The sequence below is a fragment of the Lineus longissimus genome, chromosome 7 (genome assembly GCF_910592395.1).
Source record: "Lineus longissimus chromosome 7, tnLinLong1.2, whole genome shotgun sequence".
NCBI classification, from domain to species: Eukaryota; Metazoa; Nemertea; class Pilidiophora; order Heteronemertea; family Lineidae; genus Lineus; species Lineus longissimus.
The window spans coordinates 1,888,504-1,911,650 of NC_088314.1; the positions used below are offsets into that span (position 1 = coordinate 1,888,504).

Genomic DNA, 23,147 nt, shown 5'->3' on the forward strand with positions numbered 1-23,147 from the left:
GGCGACGTCAAGGGTCACCGAGGAGAAGAGGATGACAAATATCACGATCTTGTTTTTAATATCTTTATTGAACAATAAATTATCAGAGTAGAATTTACAGCTTTTTTCTGGGAGTTTCTCCACAAGCCGGGATCACATACACCCGTTGAAATTCTCTGTGGCAGAGACATTAGGTTGAGTGAGACGTGGCGACGTTACTCACCATTGACGATGCTTGGAGAGTGTACCCTGGGTCAAGGTCGACAGGTTGTTGCCTGGGAATGAATGTACACAACTTGGAAGTTTGTACGCGAAGTTAATCAAGCTAATAACATTATGGGTTCACGATAGAACAGAACACAGTCAAAGTAAGACCTGATATTAGAAATCAAATTGTTAAATTTGTAATTGACTTTCCAGATTTTACACTTACAGAGTGTGAAGTTGGTCATAAAACCGGTGTTGTTCGGAGTGTTGTGTACATTTTTTTGGTACAGGCACAGGCAGTCAGGCTACATGCAATGCAGCACACTCTCTGGCTCAACAGCATTACATTCTGTCTGATGTGTGTTGTTGTTCCCAGTCTCGGAGGAAGTCAAGTCATTGTCATTGAGAGCCACAAAAAGGCAGTCGAAAACAAAAGACTACCGTTGATTTTATCGACTTGAGTCAGTTGAGACTGTTGCAATATCAGAACTATTTTGTTTGGTAATGGATGCTGACCCGCAACAACATTCTTCAGGTTCAGTATTCAGCATCAGGTAGGCCTAGTGACGGAGAGATGTATCCATGATGAAAAGATGGAAGAGGAAGTGTCTAAAAGTACTGACATTACTGACATGACATGGCAAAGCATGACAATACTGGATGTGTCCGTGACAGTCATGTCCAATGTGTGTAGTATTAGTTGGCGACTGTGTCAGGCTGGCAGTGGTTAGGGAGGCTATTATCAGTATTGACAGTTCGACTTCAATTCAGAAACAAACCAAAGTTTACAGTTATCCCTGTTACAATATGTGACTGTGAGAGTGTTTCATAAAAATGTTGTGCTGCCTTTCAGATGGATAGGATGTCAATAGATCAAGGTCAAGTGAACCCATTTTTGAGAGTTGCTCCCACTCCCAGACCATCAACCTCCTTTGTTAACGCCAACTTTTCCCCTTCCAGAATCCTGGAAATAAATCCCTTTCAGTTTCAAAACCATTTTAAATGTGCACTTCTACTTCTTGCTATAAGAATTTGTTTCAACGACAATCCCAATTCATATCTTCTCCTGCAAGTGCAAGACTGGTTTATCTTCTTTACTAATACCAATGCCATGGTCAGTGATAAAAAATAATGAACCTATTTTGTAATCTTGTTCCTCACTTTGCATGTTGAAGTTTAACTGCAGCAATTAAAATCATTCCATGACTTTCCTAACTCTCACACCACTTTAAAGTTCTGCCTGCACCAGCTGACCAATTCTGTTGCTTGACAACATTTTGTTTTGAAACTGTGGAAAACTGCATGAACTGCATTTTTCAACTCAAAGAACTAACTCATTCCAGTTTAGAACCTCCAGATCAAATCACAAAATGTAACATGTTGCATCTGTCTCTTATCTGAAAAACTATTCATTTCCACAGAGACAAATTCTTGTCTCCTGTATTCTGTAATATTGAGTCATTGATGGCACTATTAGACTCAACTAATAAATGCTCTTGTCATGTCGGACTGAAAAACTAAAATCTTATGGTTATGGTATTCTACTGGGGACCCCTCACTAAGAAGATAAACGTTGTTATTGATCAAGCACCACGGGGCAGAATATGGATTTATAAAATGTGCATGCATAATTCTCAAACAGTGGTAAAAGTAAAAGTATTGTGACCAAGGAGACACATACTATACACCGTCATGATTGCTGTCACAAGCTGGACAGGCAGCAAATCTATTGGCCTGATGAACATTGTGTTTATCCTCAGTCCCATGTGGCCGGGATTATTCTGAGTAGGGAATAATTTCGGTCAACATTTTTCCAGAAGTTTGGCTTTGGCCTTCCGTATTAGGTTCTTATATATTTGATATGGAAAGAGGATTTTATTTTCTTATTGATATTCGACAGCGAAATGTCACATTTGGATTTAGCTGCAAGGGAGAAGTCTCTCTCTAATCGTGAGTGAGAAGACTCTCAGGGCAAATGATAGAAATTCATGAGTCGGAAAGTGTTTGTTCTGAACTCCCCTTCTTTCTAATACTCCTTTAAGTCGTCTCCAGTGATTCATATTCTCATAAATCATCTACCAGTGGTCGCAGCACTTTGTAGCAGAACAGGATATGAATAGTTCAACCTTATTTTAGCTGTTTATTGTTGGCCACTTAATTCATGAGTGGTAGAGTAGAGTACGCATGCTCCTATTCCCAGTATCATATTTGCTGAGCACGGAGCTCTCATAAAATCAAAGGTGATGTAGCATTTAAGCAGTATCGGGATAGCACTAATTGTAGGAGTTACTGCTGATTCAGACACTAACTAATAATGACCATAGCATTTCCATGTTCAGGGCAGTAATGTACAGAATGTAGAGAATCTTTATGTACTTTTTCTGATGCATCCATGAGCCACCCTCTAGATTTGCCACCTGGTATGTTAGTCGTCATCATTAATGGTCTCTTTTCTGCAGGGGGTGAACATCCTTTACTAAGGAAGATGGCGGACATCTATAAAGTCTCGGGGACGGAGAACCTGAAAGCTCTCGAGAGGGAGCTGGGCAAGGAGCTGCAGGAACTCAAGAATGAGATCGAGGAGAATGAGATGGTCCACGGACTGCCTGCAAGGACAATAAGGTAGATTTGAAGCATTTGGTCAATTGAACAGTCTCACTCTCCGTACCCTGCAAGAATGAAAATTTGCCCTCGAGTCCATAAACCTCCTGCAAAGTTTAAACGCTACATTGCACCATCTCCTTTCAGCTCGTTACCCCTGCCAAAAGATGTTGAGCATTTCAGGAGAGAAAGGAAAGTGGTGCTTGACAGGGCTTTGATGGTAAGTGAAAGCAGTGAATCTGAAAAACTTCCGTTTGGAGAGCGATACTTCAATGTCGGGGGCCTTGCTTCCCTGTAAATGAGGCACTTTTCCCATTTTTAATTTCATACAGGTGTGTGTAGCAAAAGCTGAAGCAGATTAATCCATTTGACAATAGCAATTTGTTGTCTAAAAACTCCCTTTTAGAGTCTTCTGCAGCCATTTTCGATAAGTTATGCTCCTCTCAGCTGCTGCTTTACGATCTTTCTTTAAAACCATGCAACTAATTCCTAAATATTTATCATCAGATCAGTGAGGCGCACCCGACTGTGATACAGGCCGACGTGATGAAGGAGGAGCTGTTGAACTGTGAGAGACCAGAGTACACGGCTGATAACATGCCGCTCTTGTTACTTCAGGTAAGACTCCAGTCAGAGCAAGGCCAGGGTTACTTAGTCTGGCAACTACCCGGCACCCTGGACATAAGATATGTGACTATGATAGGATCATAAGACAGAATCTTAAAGGATGAAAAAAATGTTCAAGTCCAAATATTTTTTTCACTTTTTTTTCTGCTCAAAATGAAAAAAACATCATCAGTCCCAAAAAAGTTTTGGTTTTGAAAACTTTTCAGAATTTTGAACTAATGAAAAAATTCAACTCTGAGTGGTCATGTTACCGGGGTTCCACCGTATGTTCCTTTTTCAGCACTTCTCTGAACGGATCTACCAGTTGGTTCAATGTAAACACATGCACATGCTTCGGTGGAAGAGGTTCTGTGAACACAGCAGCACCATCGAGTCACTCTATCCCGCCTATCAGAAAAGATTAGCGTAAGTAGGATCATGATGCTATAAACTTCATCAAAAGAATTAAGCTGCAATTTGACATAGACAATTTTAAGGATCTGAAAAGATATATTCTGACCTTCCTATCAGTAGTTCACAATAAGAACTTTTAGACACTCAAGACTTAACTTTTGCCACCAAACTTTCCTGTTTTCCAGTGACATCATGACCGAGTATCACGACTGCCTGAGCCGAACCCAGCGACTTTCAGTAGCACGGGAAGCCCACCTTGCTGGCATGAATAACGCTTCCCCTGCTGTGAAAATGGACGACCTTCTCATCTACCTCCGGTGGCTGATTTGTCATCTCCATGCTATAAAGAAGTTCAACCAATTCGCTAGGGTAAGTTCACCAAAAAGACTCAAGTAAGGCTCTACTTCATTGACCTTGTTAGGTTGAGAGTGGATTAATAAGAAGAAAAGCGCAAGGAAAGCCAATTTTGCTTGTCAACTGTATTTTGACCATTTGGATTCAACGACAGAGTCTACTGTCAACAAGTTTTCCTTGAACTGACACATTGTCAATAGAATTGCATGCTAGGAACTAAATTTGCAAAGAAAGTGATGAACTACTGTCTAGTATAAATATTTTTGTCATGGGATGTTACTTTCAGGTATTGCAATGGTTCCCGGTCACCCACAAAACAGATGTCACACCCACTTTACCAGATGCCAAAGAGCAGGATGATGATGCACCCACCACCTCTCGCTTCACCTCCCGTTACCAAGACGACACTGCCTCCTTCCTGTCACGGCCAGCCTCAGGCAGGTCGCGGCCGAGTTCAGGCGCATCCCTCCACTCACCGTCCCCGGTTCCAAACCCACCGTCTGGTTTGAGTCACACACAGTTGCTGTCGGCACAAGTGGGACCAATGTCGTCTGCTCCGATGTTGTATGCTGCGGCTGCTGCAGGTAAGCGTGTCATAGATATTTACTTTTCTCAGTCATCATCCACTTTTCCTTTGGTCTATAATTTGTTTATTCTGATCATCCAATTTGTGTTTTATTCCAGGTGGAGGTATAGCATCCGATGAACAGAATCTGGGTCTGCCCCTCCATGTGAACGATTTTGACTCGATCAAGGTGCACCTCAATGTTTTCGTCAACATGTATGGCCTCTCAACGGTAAGTCCCTTCAATGTGAATCGTGTTTGCCCGTCATGCACACCTTGAATTCTATCTCAAGCAAGTCACTTTACCTCCATTGTAATGCAGTTTAAATGTTGATGTAACTGCAGTGATTATACGACATGACGAAAGTGTCAATCATGAAGATGAATGTTTCCTCAATGTTCGAATGTTTCAACGACGTCTTTCAGGATGTTGAAAGTATGAAGAGTACAGCAGATGAGATGGAACTATATGCTGCTGTGAACAGAAAATTCAAACAGATCTTTGTCCGGCAAGAGACCATGAAAACTTTCAAGACCTATGATCGAATCGAGGTAAGGAAGGTTCTTGCGGAAGTATAGGTAGCTCGGAATATCTCAGAACCAAAGAGATATCGTCTTTAGTCTCCCTTATATAGTCCTGGCTCTCACAAGACGAATTGCTATCTGTCAGTCGAACTGTACAACAAAGCCTGCACATCAGCTGACTGAGGTCTTTGCTTCCTGATGTCAATAAAGATATCTGTTCCAACTTTTGCTTTCAAAGTCATTGATATGCTCAACCGATTCTTAAACAAACATTCCATGTTTGTTTCCCAAACAGTCAGGTCAAGAGAACTGGGGAGCTGACCACTCGACACATGCTCTGAAGCAGGACGCCAACTGGCTGTCATTTGTCAAGCTGCTTCCGGAGAAGGACCCGCACCAAGAGCGTCAGTTCTTGCAGTTACGGCAGCGCAACAATGTGGATGAGTTGTTACGAGTGATGTCAAGATTCTTACAAGTTCATGATCCAGAGGTGAGTGCGAACAAAATATTCAGCCCTCGAGCTCCGGTTTGCCACATGCCACAACGTCACTGGTTCACTAACTAAGTAATGCTAGTTGATCTGTTGGCTGACGCTGGACTACGTCAGGGCAGATTGGTAATACAATGACCTCTCAGCTGACAATACGGACATGTGGTGATATTGTTTGCTATACAAGTTTCTTTATTGCCACAGAGAATTCAAGACACCCTGAGGGAGCATGCGATCTCTGTCCGCGAACCCCCGTCAGTCACGCCTGTCTACGTCACGTCAAACAGAACGGGCAACAATACAAAACTCATCTGGAAGAAGATCTACACCAATCCAGAACTGTTCACGTTGCAAGATCAAAACCAAGATATACAGCTCATGGAAATAGAAGAAAAAGACACGGATAATGTCAACTTGAGTCGAAGTCGTACTTCAAGTGCCAAAAAGAGGAAAGATAGTTATGACTATTCCACAACTGTACAAATGTTAGGTAGGTTTGACAGAAGCTTGCCTTTGCTGCAGGGATCTTGACTTTCAAAATGACATGTTTTCTTCCAATAAAGACTCCTAGTCCTATTAGGAAAATCATGTGGGCACAAGCAACAATATTTTGGCGACCTGGCCTAGGTCTGAAGAGGTCTAAAGTCATTTTGACAGAAGTTATCAATTGGGATAAGAAATATGACCTGGGCTTAAAGTCTGATTGATTCTTTTTTCAAGGACTTGATGATGGTGATCAAGATAGTAGTGATGTAGCCAGCCTCCAGGGGGCATACCTCTCATTCCTTCATCTGCGTCACCTGCGGATCCGAGACCTGCAACGAACCTGTCTCAGCATCCTGAACTATTTCCGATCGGTTGAGAGAACGATGACGATCAATGATGGTGGGTTGTCGTTGGATGGCTGCAGGTTGAAGAGGACGAGGTGAGTGAACTCTTTAACAAACTGAGATGCCAATTGCCAGCTGAACACGGGTTGTTCGGGCCTGATCAATCAAAGGTCTGGTCGGCCGAATTGTTGATGTAGGATGAGATGATGTTGATGTCAACCATGTACTGAAACTTTTCTGTTTGACTTTCAGTGCCCAGAACCACAGGAAGAGTGCTACTGAGCTCGGTGGTGTTGGTGGTGGAGGTGGCCTTGGCTCCCACCATTACCTGCATTACAACCCAAGGGACTACAGGTGAGCATGAGTCTCAAGATGTTTACAGTAGCTCAAAAAAGGGGGTCGTTGTGGGTGTGACTGGGTCTTCAGAAAGCAAGTTTTCTTCCTGGTCAGAAATACGATGTGTTCCCTGCTTCAGCCTCCACCAAAGCTATTCTGAATGTCTGTCCCCAGAAGCATTGATTGGAGCAGGATGGTTAAAACTATGTTTTATCTTTTAGGATGTCTGAAGCAGAGTTTATGCACTTCTCCGAGGTTGAGAACCATGATGACTTCTACACATCAGATGAGGGGCGGGTTCATGTTCAGGATCAGAGAGGGTATTACATGATGTACGATGCTGCCTTGGAAGATCTCAAGTAAGTGTTACTCGGAAGTAAATGAGATAGAAGAGCCTTGTGTGTCAAAATGGACATGTGTCATTTTCATCCTCAGTTTGGTAGCTGTAATCAGTACTCCAGTTCTTATAGGTCAGGGTGGGGGAGGGGGTTCTTGTGTATGGTGTAGTCCACATGCCTTGAGATAGAAGAGCCTTGTGTGTCAAAATGGACTTGTGTCATTTTCATCCTCAGTTTGGTAACTGTAATCAGAACTCCAGTTCTTATAGGTCAGGGTGGGGGAGGGGGTTCTTGTGTATGGTGTAGTCCACATGCCTTTGTTTTCCTTACAGAGCTTTGGAGCAAGATCTGCTGCTGCTGGCCACACACTATATAGAGAAGGACAAGGACATGAGGACGGCATCTAGAATCAACAGAGCAGCCTCTTCAAGTTCGAGGATGAAAAAGGTGGGATAATACTACTAAATATGGTCTTCTCTATTCTGTGTCATCCCTCGGAATTGAGTTGAGTAGTTCATCATATGTCTGTTTGTTTGATAGTTTGGCATTCCCATCTCATTTGTATCATTTCAGTCGTCGGCTGGTGACTTCGACATTCCTAGCTATGGTCATCAAGAAGTGGACCGATTCGGCATTCTGTTGGATCTGTGGACTAACGAAGCTGCATACTTAGAGTGCAAGAAAGGGGTAAGATTTTGAGTAACAGATAGTTAGTCCTCAAGTTACATGTATGATACCACATGTATTGTCTCCAAGTTCACACTCAGAAAAAAGAAGCTTCTCTAATCTTGCAATGGCAAGTGCCAAGAGCCAGAGAAGAAGAAATTCTTTCAATCAGAAGAAGTAACTGATTTTACACTCTTGTTTTCAGCTATTAGATTGCTATGTTGAAGCCTATCTCCATGTGTTTGATCGTGATGAGAAACGTGGCGTCGCCCAGGTCATGACCAACATCATGTACAAGCGGCCGAGATTCGACTTTAGTGCCTCCTATTTCCTCAAGTCTTACAGAATGGAATGCATTTGTCTGCGGTTGCACAGCACATTGATCAAAAATATATTGGATAACCAGGTACGTTCTTCATTTGTTCTTTTGTGTTTTGATTGGTACGATTCTGAAACAGTTTAGCACAACTGCTTCCTAGGTGACAACTCTAGTTTAGCACAGCCAGGGTTTAGGTTGTTAATGATGTGGGTGGCCTCAAAAAAGGATGGAGATGACCTCAGACAAAGTAACAGTTGAGGTCGTAAAGGATCAGAATAGGCTTGACATTTTCAATTCAATGATACTGTATGTTCCAGATTGAGGATCAGAGGGAGTACATCCACAAGGTGACGAGGGATGCACATGATAGTGACTATGGATTACCTCACAAGGTCATCGCCAAACAACCCATCTCTATCAACATTAGCAGGTATGTGGAACAAGTTACCACCTAAGGTCTATCCCCTTCCTGTGTCGTCCCTGTCCAGCAGATTGCCTGTTGGAGACCCTTTCCCTGTGGAGAGTTTTGTTTTGCCTGATTAGATTTGAGGCAATGAATGGGATTTGACCGGTGAAGCTTCTCTCTGTGTGATCGCACTGATACTCCAAGATACAGAGATGAACTTCCTCACATGAGAATATCAACCTATTCTGTTTGACCTTGCTATCGTGTTCCCTCCCCAATACCTTCCCACTCTCCTAAACAAGTCGCTGAAACGTCACATCAAATGATCCTTGTGTGCATCTTCAGTCCACCTGCAACTTGAATTTCACCCTGCCATCCAATCCCTGCCTTTCCCATTTTGCATATCCCTCCTACGATGCCCCTTTCTGTCAATGTGTCGTCTCCCACGCTATTAACCTGTCCTTTGCAAATTTCGACTTCCAGCGAAGATGAAGATTTCGAAGCACGGTAAACTGTCAAACACTGTCTTACACTTATTGAGTACACCGCCAACAGCATGAATATCTATCTATGATCAAAACATTGACCATGGTACTGTACGAAAGCACAGCAGAGCGTCTTTTGGAATGGATTCATGAGCTAAAGTTATGACAACATGCACCTGGTTCAAGGCACATTAGTGAATCTTGCACAGTATGCAGTACCATGGCCTCCTACACGGCATGTATCTCACATTCTCTGCTGGAACCTTTTTTCCCAGTTTATCTGGTAATCACTGAATTTTCCTCTATCTATGCTAAAGCCGACAGCCTTATCTACATTTAGTTTCACCCATTCATTTCTTTAGAGTGAAAACCGATTTAGATATTGGGATAGCCTAACACAATTTGTGGGATGAGATAATAGCTTGTAAACCTTGGGAGTCAAAATAAGCCCTCGGGAACCTTTTCCAGACCTCATATGATAACTGCATGATGGTTTGATAAGTGATGTAGCTAACTCTTTAAACAGCTGATAGGTAAAGGTGGTATATCTTGAGTTGAATCCTAATCACCAGACTTTTCACAATCCAGTTGTCAAACTCAGACGACTGTTACCTTGCACAGAGCTATTAGGTTCACAAGATCTGTTTATGTTGTAAATGTTCAATTCGCAAATTATTGTCTTTCGACTTTAACTTTCAGGCCTCTTTCAATATCTTATGATAAATGTTAATTTCACAACTACCAAATATTCATTTTGCATGGTTTTCACGGTTTACTTTCTTCACTATCAATAGGCCAGCATTGCGTAATATTTTCCTGTTGGAGTTTCACCCATCACTGAGTATAGCCAGCCGTCTGCCCGATGCACTGAAGCATGCTTACTGGGTAAGTCTAGTCACATAACATTGAGGCCTTGAGTATTACATTTTGAGATATCCCTGATTCCTTTTTGAAATCTTCAAGAAATAGTTAAGTTCACTAAACAAATCAGATGAACTAAATGCCAAGATTGTTGAAGGTCTGAGAACCACCCCATGTTGAGTCAGATACCTGTCCTTGAGCCCCAGACTGAAGACTCCCGGCCCCAGACGCCTATTCTCTGAAATGTCATTCCAAACTGATGGGCATCCTTTCCTCCATACAGGAGTTGTATCACCTGCACAAACCTGAGACGACGTCAGAGGCGGTGCATCTTGAGAAGAGGATGCTGGAGGTGGCACTGAAAGAGTGGGACAAGATGGACACACTTGGCGCGTCTTATTCTCACCAGATGCAGAAAGATGTAAGTACGACTAACATTAGACAGACAACTGGGCTAACAAGGTAGCCATATTACTGAAGTAGACCCTTGTGACTCAGTTTGGTGAATACATAGTTCAGCAAAGCACCCTTACTAAGGTCCGACAAAGAGAGCCAAAAACTGATTAAGCTGACGGGTGCTGCAGTGAGCGAAAGATCTATGAAGGCCTTCCTGGTTAGCTTTCTTGTCTAGTCCTACTTAGGACGCCGGAGTGGCCAGTGCACTCCATCTTCAGTCAGGTTTTATTTCAGAGTTTCTGTGCAAGTCTGGTTGCCATTGTCTGGCTGATGAGCCCAGACTATCTAGTTGATATTCGTGTTTTCCCTCCTCGACTGGTTACCTCCCAGGGCTAAAGAGGCCAATTTCCCGGCTTCAGCCAGTAATAATTAGTCATTGTTTTCTGTTGCAGCTCTTCCAAGGCATGTATGTTGAAGACCCGCAGCTTCTTGTAGAGATTGCTCACACTCTAGTCCATGAGGAGGAGCAGACAGGCAGGAGGAGAACACAGAAGGAAAAGCACACGGACATCTTGAATTCTATATGCAGAGTCATGGAGGTACGGTCGTATGATTTGCCCCCGAATAATGTCATGTAATTGGTACCAGCTAAAAGTGCTGGTCAAGAACTTTACAACTAAAGGCAATGTCATTGATATTTGAAGGTAGCAGTGAATTGACCCAAAAAGTATGGGATGTGACATTGTGACCTGAATTCATATTTCAGATGGTGACATTGAGGCACAGACTGTTGGATTCTGCTTGGGAAACCGAGGTTCTCTCCAAGATCTACAGAAAACAGGCCGTGGACATGGGATATGACGAGTGCCATCTCTTCTTGCGGTTCGTCCAATTTGAATATGCAAATTTCAAGGAGAATGCTGGGAAGCCTCCTCCTGTATTCATCACCGCCATCCAGGAGGATGATACAAGTGTGGACAAGTAAGTTAGCTCCAGCAGGTTGAGGAGAGAGTCGCATAGCCCAGTGGTTAGCACTGCTGGCTACTCAGCCAATGGGCCTGGTTTAATTATAGGAAGGCTCAGAATCTCTTTTTTGTCCCTTCCGAAGGCTTTTTGTGAGTGGGTCGGATTCAATAAAACACTTGAATTCTTCTTGATAACTGTGAAAATTATAAACACCATAAGATAAAGATTACCAAGATGGCCGCTGGGTTCCAAGTTCATTTCCCTTGCGACCAATGATGACTACGAAGCTCGGAGCGGGTTGACTTTACTTTAATGATGGGTTGGGCTGATATGATTATTTCTTCCCAAGTTTGACACCCAAGTGCCTCTTTAGCCTTTTCAGGTAAAACTTTATACTATTAGGACAGGTAACCATGGTAACTCAGCATTGCTTGCCCACCATTTTATCGTCTGCTACACATGTGATTGTTGTTTTGCCCCAGTGTTGTTTGACCGATTATCGTGAATTTCACAATATGAGATGATCTACATTGTAATTTTCATCACTTCGCAAATATGTGTTGTTTCGTCCACCCATTTTCACTGTTGAGAATCACAGCCATGATGCTCTATTGTACCACCTCTTCCCCTCAATACCATTCATTAGTTCTGCCTTGATCTTCATCAGAAACATCTCTGAAATCCTGCATTTTTTTTCATGCATAATTCCTTTTGGGTATTTGTACTATTTCATATTTTTTTTCCACCATAATACCCCATGTTGAAGTATTTCTCTTGTGAGGCTTGACCTTATTGAGCACAACCCTACGCTTACTTCTCGGTGCCGTGGTGTAGTTGTAATAGTTCCAGACTCCTGACTTAGAGGTTTGAATCCCTTCAAAGGCCCCTAGTTATTTCCTGTCAGAGTTCAAAGGCTGAGTGAGCGGTTAGTACCTGATTTCAGTTTAATACTCCTGCCTACACTATTTCCAGGTACACTCCCTCAAATCTCTATCTCGCCATCAATGAACTCGATGAAAGCCACGTTGGCAAATTCTCCTTCAAGTCTCGTGAGGGAATCCTGCAGGTAAGGAATCGCTGTGGTTACGAGAGGTGCACGATTGTTCATCAGTTTTGGAATCGCTTGGCTTGCTGAATGTGTCGTCTGTTTTGAAGAGGATTTTTGGTCTCTAATTTGACATCAACTTTCTCCCTGGCCTTATATGTTGACATCAATACCACGGACCAAATTCCTGGGTCGTAAAACCTCAATCTTGCTTGGCCGATATCATAATTTTGTTTCCTATTTCAGGTGTTGAAGTGTTTGGGTAGCCTGCAGACTATCCTGATGGCCCAAGTTGTTCACAAGAATGCCCTCGTCTCCGCTGTTCTACAGGGCCATGGCTGCCAGCCTATCAAACCAACATTCATTGACGCTAAAACGTAAATATTCCTGAGCTTCATTTTGATTCCGTTTGTTTCAAGGTCTTTTTGGGCTAGAATTTGGGCTAGAATTTGAGGCTGAGGAAGGCAAAGCTACTGCACATGTCAGGGGCATTGAGACCAACAAGACCTATTCCTGAAGACACCAGAACAATGGGCAAGCTTGTGAGTTTTTGGAGTGCCAAATGGTTAAGACAAAAAACAGAAACTACTGTAGATAACCGGCAATCCCTTCCCTTTACTTCAGCATGCTATTTCGAGTATATCCTTCATCTATTTCCCTTGTTTCTTACAGTAGTGGCCGTTTAAGTCCATCGGAGACAAAGAGTGAGAAGAGTTCCTTGACCGCCATGACAGGGTTGTCCAGTGGAACCCAGGGGACCATGCTTGCCTCAAAGCTTCAGACAGGCACGCCCATGGCAAGGAAGTCACCCGAGGCGTTTGTGTCCTTGCAACTGGAGAAGGTACGACCAAGATACAATTCAGGTTGATGAAGATTGAGACCAGATGTGGTAAAGCTGGATCCTCAATCCTCTTTCTGCAGCTTGTAGGATCAGTCAGAGTTGGCCCGTATTCTGTGAAATCTCGACTAGTGTGACAGTTCTCTCATAACTGAGTTACTTCGTCTGATATTTCAGAATCCCAGCCGTGATCTGATGCTCAATGACTTTGTCAACAAGAAGTCCTCGATGAGTATGATACTGAAGAACCCAGAGGAGATGGAGAAGTTGAAGAGGAAACTGATAGGAGAATATTGCCATAAGTTCATGGTGCGGGTGTCACAGTATTCACTACGAGCTCAGATCATCGCATACTACAACAGTATCCTGGGTCTGCTGGAGCAGTTCCCTTCAATACGGTAAGCTGTTGAAATAAGTGGATGGTGTCTTCTTGAATAAATGTCAGGTCCCTGATTGGAAAGACTCTACTACATTTGTGTCACAAGGCTGGTTCAAGCAGTCTTGCATCTGTCGAGAAAAACTCACTCTGAATGTACTTGTATGTTGTACCAGTTCCTAACTCCTTGAAAGACAAATTTGCTGTCTATGGCCCACCGGCCCTGGTCAAACAGAAGATCATTTGCCATGAAAATGTAAGTCATTCTGTGTCTTTCTGTTTCAGAGAGAACTACTTTTTGTTGGGTGAGCTGAATGAGAAGAAGTCTGAAAATGATGACGTCCTCGGGTTAACCCCTGATGCCAGGTCCCTCAAGAAACGTCCACGTCGACTTCTCTCCCCCGACGGCAAACATGTGCTCAACATCTGGTTCATCCCTCACTACTCTGAAATCCTGATCATGTTCAAGACGATGGAGGACGACACGTGTAACCGAGCGCTGCGTTACTGCTCCCTCATCGTGGCCGCACTCCATGACATCCTACAATACCTGTGCGCTCATGCCAAGTTAGGTAGTGCCAATGCGAGGTTGGGCAAGAAGGAAGGTGTGGTGGCAGCAGACTGGGGTGGCACTGAAGGAATTGGTGCCGACCTCCGAGAACTCCAGAAACAAATCAACCACCTGCCGTTCTCGACGAGCCCAGACCAAGTTGCTGAGTTACTGACTCTGCGACGTGACGTCATGCTCCTGGAGTTTGACACATCCGTTCGGCTGTCGATGAGGAATACATTCCTACAGATGGGAAACATCCAGGCCTATAAGGTGAGCGCATAGAACTTGTTTAAGGAACTTTTCTGCAGGGGTTTGTGGTATATGTAGGAGTGGAGCAGTGTTGGTCCTGGTCATGGATTGTACACTGTAGCACTGAATGAAAGCTCCTTGACACATCAGGGTGCCTCTGTGGAAACCTATAGCTGTGACGTTTCTAAAATCTTTTGAGACGCATCTCAATCAGCTATAAACACCTTCAAAACCCTTTCTCAAATTGATCTTGTCTTATTTTCAAGGCCATTACGAACAACATCTTCACCGCTCTACCAGCCCTCAGCAATGTGATAAGCCCAAGTGTCCTAGCTACCGGGCTCAGCATCCCAGAACCACTCGAGCCAAAAGATCATAAAGCTAAGGAGTTGTATCCGTGGAGAACGTTTATCAACAAGTAAGGAGACTTTAACGTTGCCTGCTCGATGGTCTAGATCCGAATTGAGTGTTTTATGTTACAGCCTTATGGTCTGATACTCTCGTGTCTCCGTGGTTGGGCAGTGCAACCCTAATTGTTGTGAATCCTGATCAAATGATTGCAAAGCCTTATAAACTCTCTTCACTTTCTGATAAAAAACCTTTTCTTTCAGCCAAGGACCGTTCCCTGTGACCTACTGGCAGTGGCAGCAGATAGAATACTATATCCAACTCTGCCTGTCAGGATTAAAAGAGGTGGACCGCTCGGTTGCAAATGGTGAGATTCTGGGGGTGACACTCCTAATGGAGGACGTGCTCAACAGTGGGTACCTCGACACTGCCACGTTGTCTTTGGAGAGCGAAGATGAAGAAGGTGGATCACGTCATCCATCGCGGCCGACAAGCAGAATGAGTCGTATTGGTGGATCGCGGAAATCAAGCCTGCTGCCTGCATCGGAAAGTTCCTACGTCAAGGGTGAGTTGTCAACTGATCTGTTGCAGAGAGTTTTCTGAAGTATTGCCCCAAACGTTCAGAAATGTCAAAACCTCTTGATTATGCCTTGTCTCTGGGAAGCTCGTTATCAATGTCGATTATCACATGGCATGATTTTCTTCACTGATGTTATCAATTTTCAGAACCAGTTGTCGAGAAGAAGACACTATCGCAGCAAACTCAGCCAATCGAATCCTATAAGCTCCTGCACGTTTTCCTCCTGCTCTGGCGGCGGCTAGAGATGATGAAGGCGGCCTGGGGTCGGCGGAAATTGGGCGTTGAGGACATTGATACTGTATCAGCCTTCAGGGAATACACGTAAGGAAGGATTACCTTGGCTTTTGTTTATATTTTAACTCTCTTTGTCTGTAAGCTTATCACTAGCCAGAATCAACTTTTGAGTGACAGGTTGTCTTCAGTCTGACAAGGGTTAGGTCGCTGGTTGTAGTGTCAAGTCGGATGATAAACTTTAACATCGTTGATATCAGACTGTAAACCTCAACTTTGAATTGAAATACTACACTTCCTTCATGTAGTTCTAAATGACTGTATGATTATTTCAGGATACTGTACAAGGTTGAGAAGCTATTTCCTTGTTTGAAGAGTATCGCTGCTCGACACGGACGCGCCGACTTCTATGACGGAATGGCGGCAGATAGTGAGACACTGTCGCCACCTCCTGGAGCGAGTGAGATTGAGATCAAGACTAAACAGGTCAGTTATGTTGTGATGATACCAAGTGTGATGGTTTAGTGGTAAAGCATCTGACTTGTAATGAGTGATGTAAGGTTTGCAAGGAGTGGACAGATACTGAAGTGAGACTGCTCCAAGAAATGTACCTAGCAAAGCAAGATATGCCGGTGTGTGCTGTGGAAGTTTCAGTGTGTGTAATTCTAGAAAAGACACACCGAACCTCCACAGAATGTATTTGTTATGCAGTTTGTATTCTACATTTCAGCTGGTGAAGTTATGTGAAAGTTTGGAGGTGTTCATGATCACAGAAGTACGACGGAAGTTGCTGCGTGAATTAAACCTGGTGCTAGCAGAGAGAGCGAGAGAGGAGAGCGCCCTGCCAACTGACCTTTGGAAGAAACCTGTGAGTAGAATCAAGATGGTTTGTACTGGTTGTGTTGTGTTGGTTGAAGTTGCCCTATCCCCCCTGGTGCCCCTATGCTAATGATTTACAGATGACCATTGTTCAAACTGTTTGAAAGATTGGCATGTTATTCTTAAAGGAGATATATCAGATGATCACAGATCTTAACAAATGATCAACAGAGTCTTTATTTCTCTGCAGGCAATGAAGGAAAGTTACACTATTAACAAACCTCACATAGCGGAAGACTTCAAGGATCTGTTGATGGCCGAGGTGCAGGAAGAGGAGGATGGAACGCTGGTGTTCACCAAGAAACACCTGAACACTTGTCTCCAGCAGCTAGCCAGGGATGTCATGGAGAGGGAGAGACATAACTATGAGAGGTAGGATAACATGATATCATCACAAAATCCACCATCTTGACACTGAAACTGATGTCAAATTGCACCACTGTCCCCAGGTGGCACAATTTGATGTCGACCACAGAGTGATGGACTACCAGCCAGAAGTGATGCCAGTGAATAAGGTCCAGTGGCAATCAGTGGCTTTGTTTTCATTAATGACAGTATTGGGTCTAGTAGTTCATGAGGCGTAAGTCCTGAGTATGAATCAGGTAACATATTGTGGTGCCTCCATCTTGGACAAATCCCTCCACCCCTTGCTCCCTCATTCCTAATCTCTCCTGTCCGTCCATTTCCAGCTATGCCATGTATTATGAGAATTTGCTCAGGTCCCAACACCAACTGCTTTATCAGAAGGAGCAGGAAGTCAAACAGGTCCGCGACCAGCTGAACACATCGAGGAATGATACGATGGTAGATGTGCAGTGTCTGCTGGCCGATCAGAGTCATGAGCTGCTGCTAGGTAAGCTAAAGTGACATTGCCCAGTCAACACCAGGTGACATTGCCGGTGATGTGCATTGCAGAGAGAGTGAACCTGTTCAAAAGTTTAAGTTTCAGAGTCTATCACATGGTAAAGTTTTGCTATATTTCATCTGCGGAGACTTGATGAAGTTATTCAAGCATTCTTGTTTGTCTTTCAGAAATCACTGCCCTGCGAGCCAAGATAGCTGAGATGAGGGAGATCAGTCTCACCCAAGAGAGAGACATTCGCGAACGAGTGAAGGAAGAGTATGACGATCTCATAAGGAACCTCTTCTCGTCTGCGTTCGAGCTCAAGTCACGATTTGATGAATTCAGGCACGAGCTGCATGACGATTGTTTCGATAAGATATCTGAGGCGAGGAGAGAAGCGATTGAGGCAATGACTCGGCTCAAACAGAAGTCTGGTGGCTCGGACAAAGGTAGGTAGTAAGGATGAGAATGAGAACTTTCACTGAGAGGAAGAGCGTGTTTAAAGAATAGCTCTAGAGGGCTTAACTTCATGCTCACCCTTGTGCTGTTGTGTTATTTTCAGATGACGAGGTAACGGCACGCCTCCTATCCATGTCGGAGCAGATTCGAGAGACCAAGCATGAGAACTACACGCTTGGTAAACTCATGTTGAAGATGAAGTCCATGACAAACTGGAGACAGAATCACATGCAGGAAAACTTCTTTAAACAGGTGAGGGAGGCATGACTTTAGTGTAGGGCTGTAATATTGGTTGTCTAAGGTCATTGCTTGTATGGTGCTGAGAACATTCCTGCTGCTGGTCAAGTGTTTGCACTTAGTAACTGCTCCTTCCTGCAGAGCACTTCGGGATGCCAGAAGCACTTTGAGCAGGGTTGACTTGTAAGGTGCAAAAAATGCTGAACTTTGACTTTGAGTTAATCTTTGTGACTGACCTTTTTCAGTATGTAAACACAGCGTTATAGTAACCTCTGTTTACTTCCATAGTTCATGTGTCTCAGTAGTTATTTCATAACCTTGTATGGTTTCCTTCACCCAGGTTGCTGAACTCAAGAAAGAGTCGGACCACAGCAAGAAGGAATACCTCGGAGTGAAGATGATGGCCGAGGAGGAGGTGATTCTCTATCGCCAGCAACAGGTGGCGCTCCGCAAGTATCTACAGGAGGCGGAGAGAGAATTACTTGAAGTCAAGAAACTCATGGATAAAGAGGTAGGAATTATAATGTGACGTCGAGTCGCTGATTATTTTCTCAAGAATGAGCACTGCATGTCTGGTCATTGAAACTCCAGAAGGTTTGTGGCAGAGACTGGAATAGTAATAACATATAGGCAAGAATCCACAGTAAAACTCTTTGTGACTAAAGTGTAAAAAATAGCTATGAGTGCACCAGAGCTATGGTATGCATGATCATGTTTGGTTTTTCCTTTTCAGATAAAAAACAAAAAAGAGAAAATGCACACAGCACAACAAAAGGCTCAGAGTCTGAAACAACTGGAGATGGCACGGGCTGCTAATGCAGAGAAACTGGTAGGTTATGCTCAAGTTTGTTTCAAACGGTAATGTTACTCATACTGTGCAGAAGAAAGAAAGTCATGAAGTCACTGTGTTATCACATATTCGTTCCCTCTTGGAATTAACCCATTTGGCCTGGTTCCTTTTACAGTTAGAGGAGCTGGAAGAGAAGGAGTTGAGGTTAAAGGTCATGGAGGAGGAACAAGAAAAACATGTCCGCCTCAAACAGTTGACAGAGGAGAAGGCGCGTAAAGACGTGTCGCAGGTCAAGAAACATCTCAATCATGAACGCCACCTCAAGCTGGATGCATTCAACAGATGTGACGAGCTACAAACTACGGTGAGATGCTTAGATTTATCCCTGGCCTCGTCAACAACTACCGGTACATGTGTGTTGTCAGTTCTGTGCTCTTTGTTTCGCAATGTAATGTGCATCTTCGACTAAGGAGTGACTTGTGGTTATACTGCAACATGGCATTGGGAATAGTGGTGTCCTAACTGGGCCAGAAGAAGAGGATTTTGCAATGATGATTTTCTTGGCTGTATTCTTCACCTGTAGATAATCTTTTTCTGTCTTATCATATTTTCAGCTGTATGACTTTGAGCTCGCTGCATCCAGACCAGAGACGGCAATGATGATACTGCCCTCTCGTAAGTTCTCTTCCAAGTGACATTGTAACTTGCACTAAAGCTATTTCTCTCTTGGCAAAATGATGTTGAGGACAAGCATATTCATTACACCATTGTGTCCAGCCTGCAACCTAAGCCTGCAGTTGCTGCATCACACTTCACTACGTCCAGCTGTCTCACTCAGGTTCTGCCTCATATCCATTGCCCCTCAACCGATTCCAGGCATCATCGCAGCTGTAGCTTGGGGATCTTCTCAGCCATATTCCTTGTCTCGGCAAACTACCACTTCGGATCTGCAACATACCCCATCCAAAGCAACCAAATTCATTTCTAGCATGACGCAAAACAACCTGGCTGAGGGATCTGGACCCAGATCACACTGAGAGAAACTTCAGCTTATCTGAGAGTTATGGCCTAATTTGTCATATCACATGGTATTTGTATCTGAGTCGGAATAAGATATCTGTTATTCTGACATGACTGACCACAAAATATATTTCTTCAACAGCAAACCGTCCAAAGTCCCGTGTCTCAAGTGCGGGTGTGGCTCGGAAGAGCACTGGTCGTCTCAGCACCTCGCATTCCAGTACAGGAATATGGCCGCCACCCGTGTCCTTTCCAGTCAGTCGGTCCATGACGCCTGCACCAGAGGGCATTGGTAAACAGCTAGCTGTTGACTGGAAGAAGAGGGAACAAGTTATGAGGCCAAAAACTGTAAGTCAGGGTGGCGTTCTATGAAAGGGCTAAAAGACAATTGCTTAAAGGCAGTCAAAGTACTTGTATTCGTTCTTAGACCTGATAAAGTTGATAAGTCGCAGTGATGGGTGATATTCAAGTTTGGTTTTTCCAACTCATTTGAGGCATTTTGAAGTGATTGTAACCTTCCCCTTCCTTTTTACAGGTCCATGGACAATTGAGGAGTAAAATAGCGGAACAACTGTTGACAAATCTGGAGCCGGACACCCACCAAACTATGATTACCCTGCAGACATTACAATTATAAATCAGACTTTGTAGTTTGCGCCTGTTCAAAATTTGAGATGAGCTGCTACCTATCTAGGCTCCAAGTGTTTGAAATATGCCTCGTATCAGGTCAAGGTCAGGCGGTGTTGACCTTGACCTCAGCTGTTGCCTATCTTGACACTGATCTTGGTTTTGTTTGTATTTGTCCTGCGTGGGTGCCGCACTTGTGTTAGTTGAGAGAGAAATGAGTTTTATCATTATTCTATGCAAATGTACACCTTATCTCTTGACAAGTTTCATTCATACTTGGGGTGGGGGGTGGGGGGTAATCACAGTGAGCAAGCCTATGTATAGTTGCCGATGAAAAGCACAAATTTCAAGAATGATATTGTTTATTTCCCTTCCTTTTTTGTTTATTCCTGATATAAAACCAGTCATCCCATCATATAATAGATATGCAATAAAGCTCCCACCTATGCCATGTACCAAATAATCATAGTAAATGAATGTACCGTAATGAATGAATTATGTAAAATGTTCAAGTGTACATATTGTGACATAGCCAAAAATGTGTAATAGTGATCTTAGGATTTGTTATTTTGTACTGATAATTAGTTGTTACGATAATGTCAAATGTTCTCGTGACAACCTTGTCATGAATATCATGAATATATTTTACTCCAGTGTATATGAACAGATTCCGCCCATATTGTGTAAGGTCATAGATTACAGTAACTGTTAGGTACTTAATCAACATTTAGGCAGCAAGAAATTAAGAAATGCTAAGGAAGTTATTGATGTTCCCAACCCATGACCAAGGTCTCTGAGCCAAATAAATGCTTTGGTATAATGTGGTTTGTATTCTTTTGTGGCTTGTGGTATCTAAAGTGACTTTCAGAAGCATTTGTACTCTTTCATGGGGAAAAATGTCATCAATAATTCTAAAGTAGATCCTGAGGTTGCTACCATGTCTGTGGCAAAACAAATCGGCCTTTGCTGAAGTATGCATTACACTCTAACTGCAAATGTAAGCAAAGTCAACAATGACATTGATCTTGTCTGCGGATAAGTTAGACCAGTTCCCATCTTGGCCACCATCTTTACCACTAGATGTTGTGGTGGTCACGGATGAATCATTATCATTTTGCAGATCTCAGATGGGTATCAGTCTACTGAAAATCTCTCAACAGAAAAGTTCATTACATTGTTCTGTTCAGCAGCTTCAGTAGGTTTACTCACAATCATGGTTGTGACCATATATCCAGCCGTCCATTTCATTTTGATGACCTTTATCATTTTTATTTTGTAAAAGTTATTTTATCATCTTTATGAATGTTTAGTTCTTATTTATACTGCTGAAATAAACGAGAGATATACATATACATAATGATAGAGTTACATTTTGTTGCTTTTGGCAAGTCGAGCTTATGTTGGATGCACTTTGGTGGATTAGATGGACATTTCGAAACATGATCACTGTCTCCAATCTCTGTATTGACTGATCAACCCAATCAACTTGCAAAGCAGGATGACAATGCAGACGGGAAACACCACTGATTGTGACACCATGCAGACAAACCACTGCTCCATACTGTGAATGGACTGTGAGTGTCCATTGTCTGCTGGTTGTCTGGTGACCATTGTCCTCTCTGTCTCTGTTGTGAGTGCGTTCACTGTCCGATGGTTGTCTGTGACCATTGTCCTCTGTTGTGACGTTCACTGTCCTCTGGCTGGCTGTCAGTCAGCTGTGACCATTTTCCTCTGTTGCCCTCATGAAATAGTGTCCACTGCTCTCAGACAACAGTGAATGTGACCATTTTCCTCTGTCTCCCTAACAGAATAGTCAAATGGCTATCTGCTGGGACCACCGTCTCCCTCATGAACGAAACACTTGTGTCCACTGTCCTCTGACGGTTTGCTGTAACCATGTTCGTCCGACCCTCTGCTGTGACAGTGTTTACTGTCCTTTCGCTCTCTCCTGTAACCATTTTCCTCCGTCTCCCTAATGAAACAGCTAGTGTCCACTGTCCTCTGGCTGTCTGCTGTGACCATCCGTCTCCCTTTTTAGCGCAAATGAGCTGTTGATCCAAACACTGCTGGCTGTGTTATCACATGGACAAAAGTACAACCACTTTGCTGTCGGCCCTAACTAAAATATTGTCATCAGTAAAGACAGAAATGCCATGACCGTACTGCCAGGACACCGGGCAAGAGTACATGCTCGTCATACCATAAGCTGACACATTAAGACAAGGCTTTTTACTCTTCACCGCTATACCCCCACGAACAGTTTGGAGGCTTCTTTCGTTCTTTCGAGCAGTAATTAAAGACAGTTCCAGGAATTGATGTTCTTTACTGCTGACGTATATTAGACCAGTCTTTCAAATTTATTTGGGGTTGGCTATTATTTATAAACATGACTATCATGTCATGCATGGCGTCAATGAATGAATCGCTCTTCACAAAACAGAAACATTGTCAGTTGGTTGAACCATGCCCGTGCTGGGAGTTGGTCTAGGATCGGATTGTTTGAGAAGATGAATTATTTATACGGTGTTTTCAGGTCTGGTTATTGGGGGGAGGACAGAATCAAACCTATTATCATTCCATGTCACGAGTCTAATGTGCTGTTGTATAAGGTTGTGATTTACAAACTAGCATCAAAACTGAGCTATAAAAGCCTTAACCATATCGGGGAGGACATGCCCAGCAACCGGCTTATACCCACATGTTTATTGTTTACGAAGGAACTAACTT

The 23,147-nt window shown here is 43.3% G+C and overlaps 1 protein-coding gene across 1 annotated transcript; it reads left to right on the forward strand.

Moving 5' to 3' along the window:
* Positions 1 to 262: 262 nt before the first annotated feature.
* Positions 263 to 21,755, forward strand: LOC135491668 (uncharacterized). Its single transcript, XM_064777649.1, has 42 exons — positions 263 to 347; positions 2,646 to 2,808; positions 2,935 to 3,007; positions 3,295 to 3,405; positions 3,695 to 3,819; positions 3,993 to 4,176; positions 4,448 to 4,745; positions 4,846 to 4,958; positions 5,153 to 5,278; positions 5,547 to 5,741; positions 5,946 to 6,231; positions 6,462 to 6,666; positions 6,824 to 6,925; positions 7,129 to 7,266; positions 7,578 to 7,692; positions 7,819 to 7,932; positions 8,117 to 8,317; positions 8,548 to 8,660; positions 9,916 to 10,006; positions 10,266 to 10,403; positions 10,831 to 10,977; positions 11,145 to 11,359; positions 12,317 to 12,410; positions 12,636 to 12,766; positions 13,062 to 13,230; positions 13,405 to 13,625; positions 13,889 to 14,426; positions 14,672 to 14,823; positions 15,017 to 15,318; positions 15,480 to 15,654; positions 15,900 to 16,050; positions 16,295 to 16,432; positions 16,634 to 16,815; positions 17,133 to 17,296; positions 17,476 to 17,736; positions 17,850 to 17,998; positions 18,324 to 18,494; positions 18,717 to 18,812; positions 18,949 to 19,137; positions 19,388 to 19,448; positions 19,936 to 20,141; positions 20,329 to 21,755. The coding sequence occupies exons 2-42, from the start codon at positions 2,672 to 2,674 to the stop codon at positions 20,428 to 20,430; spliced, it is 6,879 nt and encodes a 2,292-aa protein (XP_064633719.1). The 5' UTR covers positions 263 to 347; positions 2,646 to 2,671; the 3' UTR covers positions 20,431 to 21,755.
* Positions 21,756 to 23,147: the final 1,392 nt, after the last annotated feature.

Excerpts from the sequence above, each read along its gene's own strand:
- LOC135491668 (XM_064777649.1), top strand. The coding sequence starts at position 2,672 with ATGGCGGACATCTATAAAGTCTCGGGGACGGAGAACCTGAAAGCTCTC. Across the intron at positions 4,177-4,447 it reads AGTTCAACCAATTCGCTAGG|GTATTGCAATGGTTCCCGGT; the intron begins GTAAGTTCACCA and ends TGTTACTTTCAG. Across the intron at positions 18,813-18,948 it reads CTGCTAATGCAGAGAAACTG|TTAGAGGAGCTGGAAGAGAA; the intron begins GTAGGTTATGCT and ends TTCCTTTTACAG.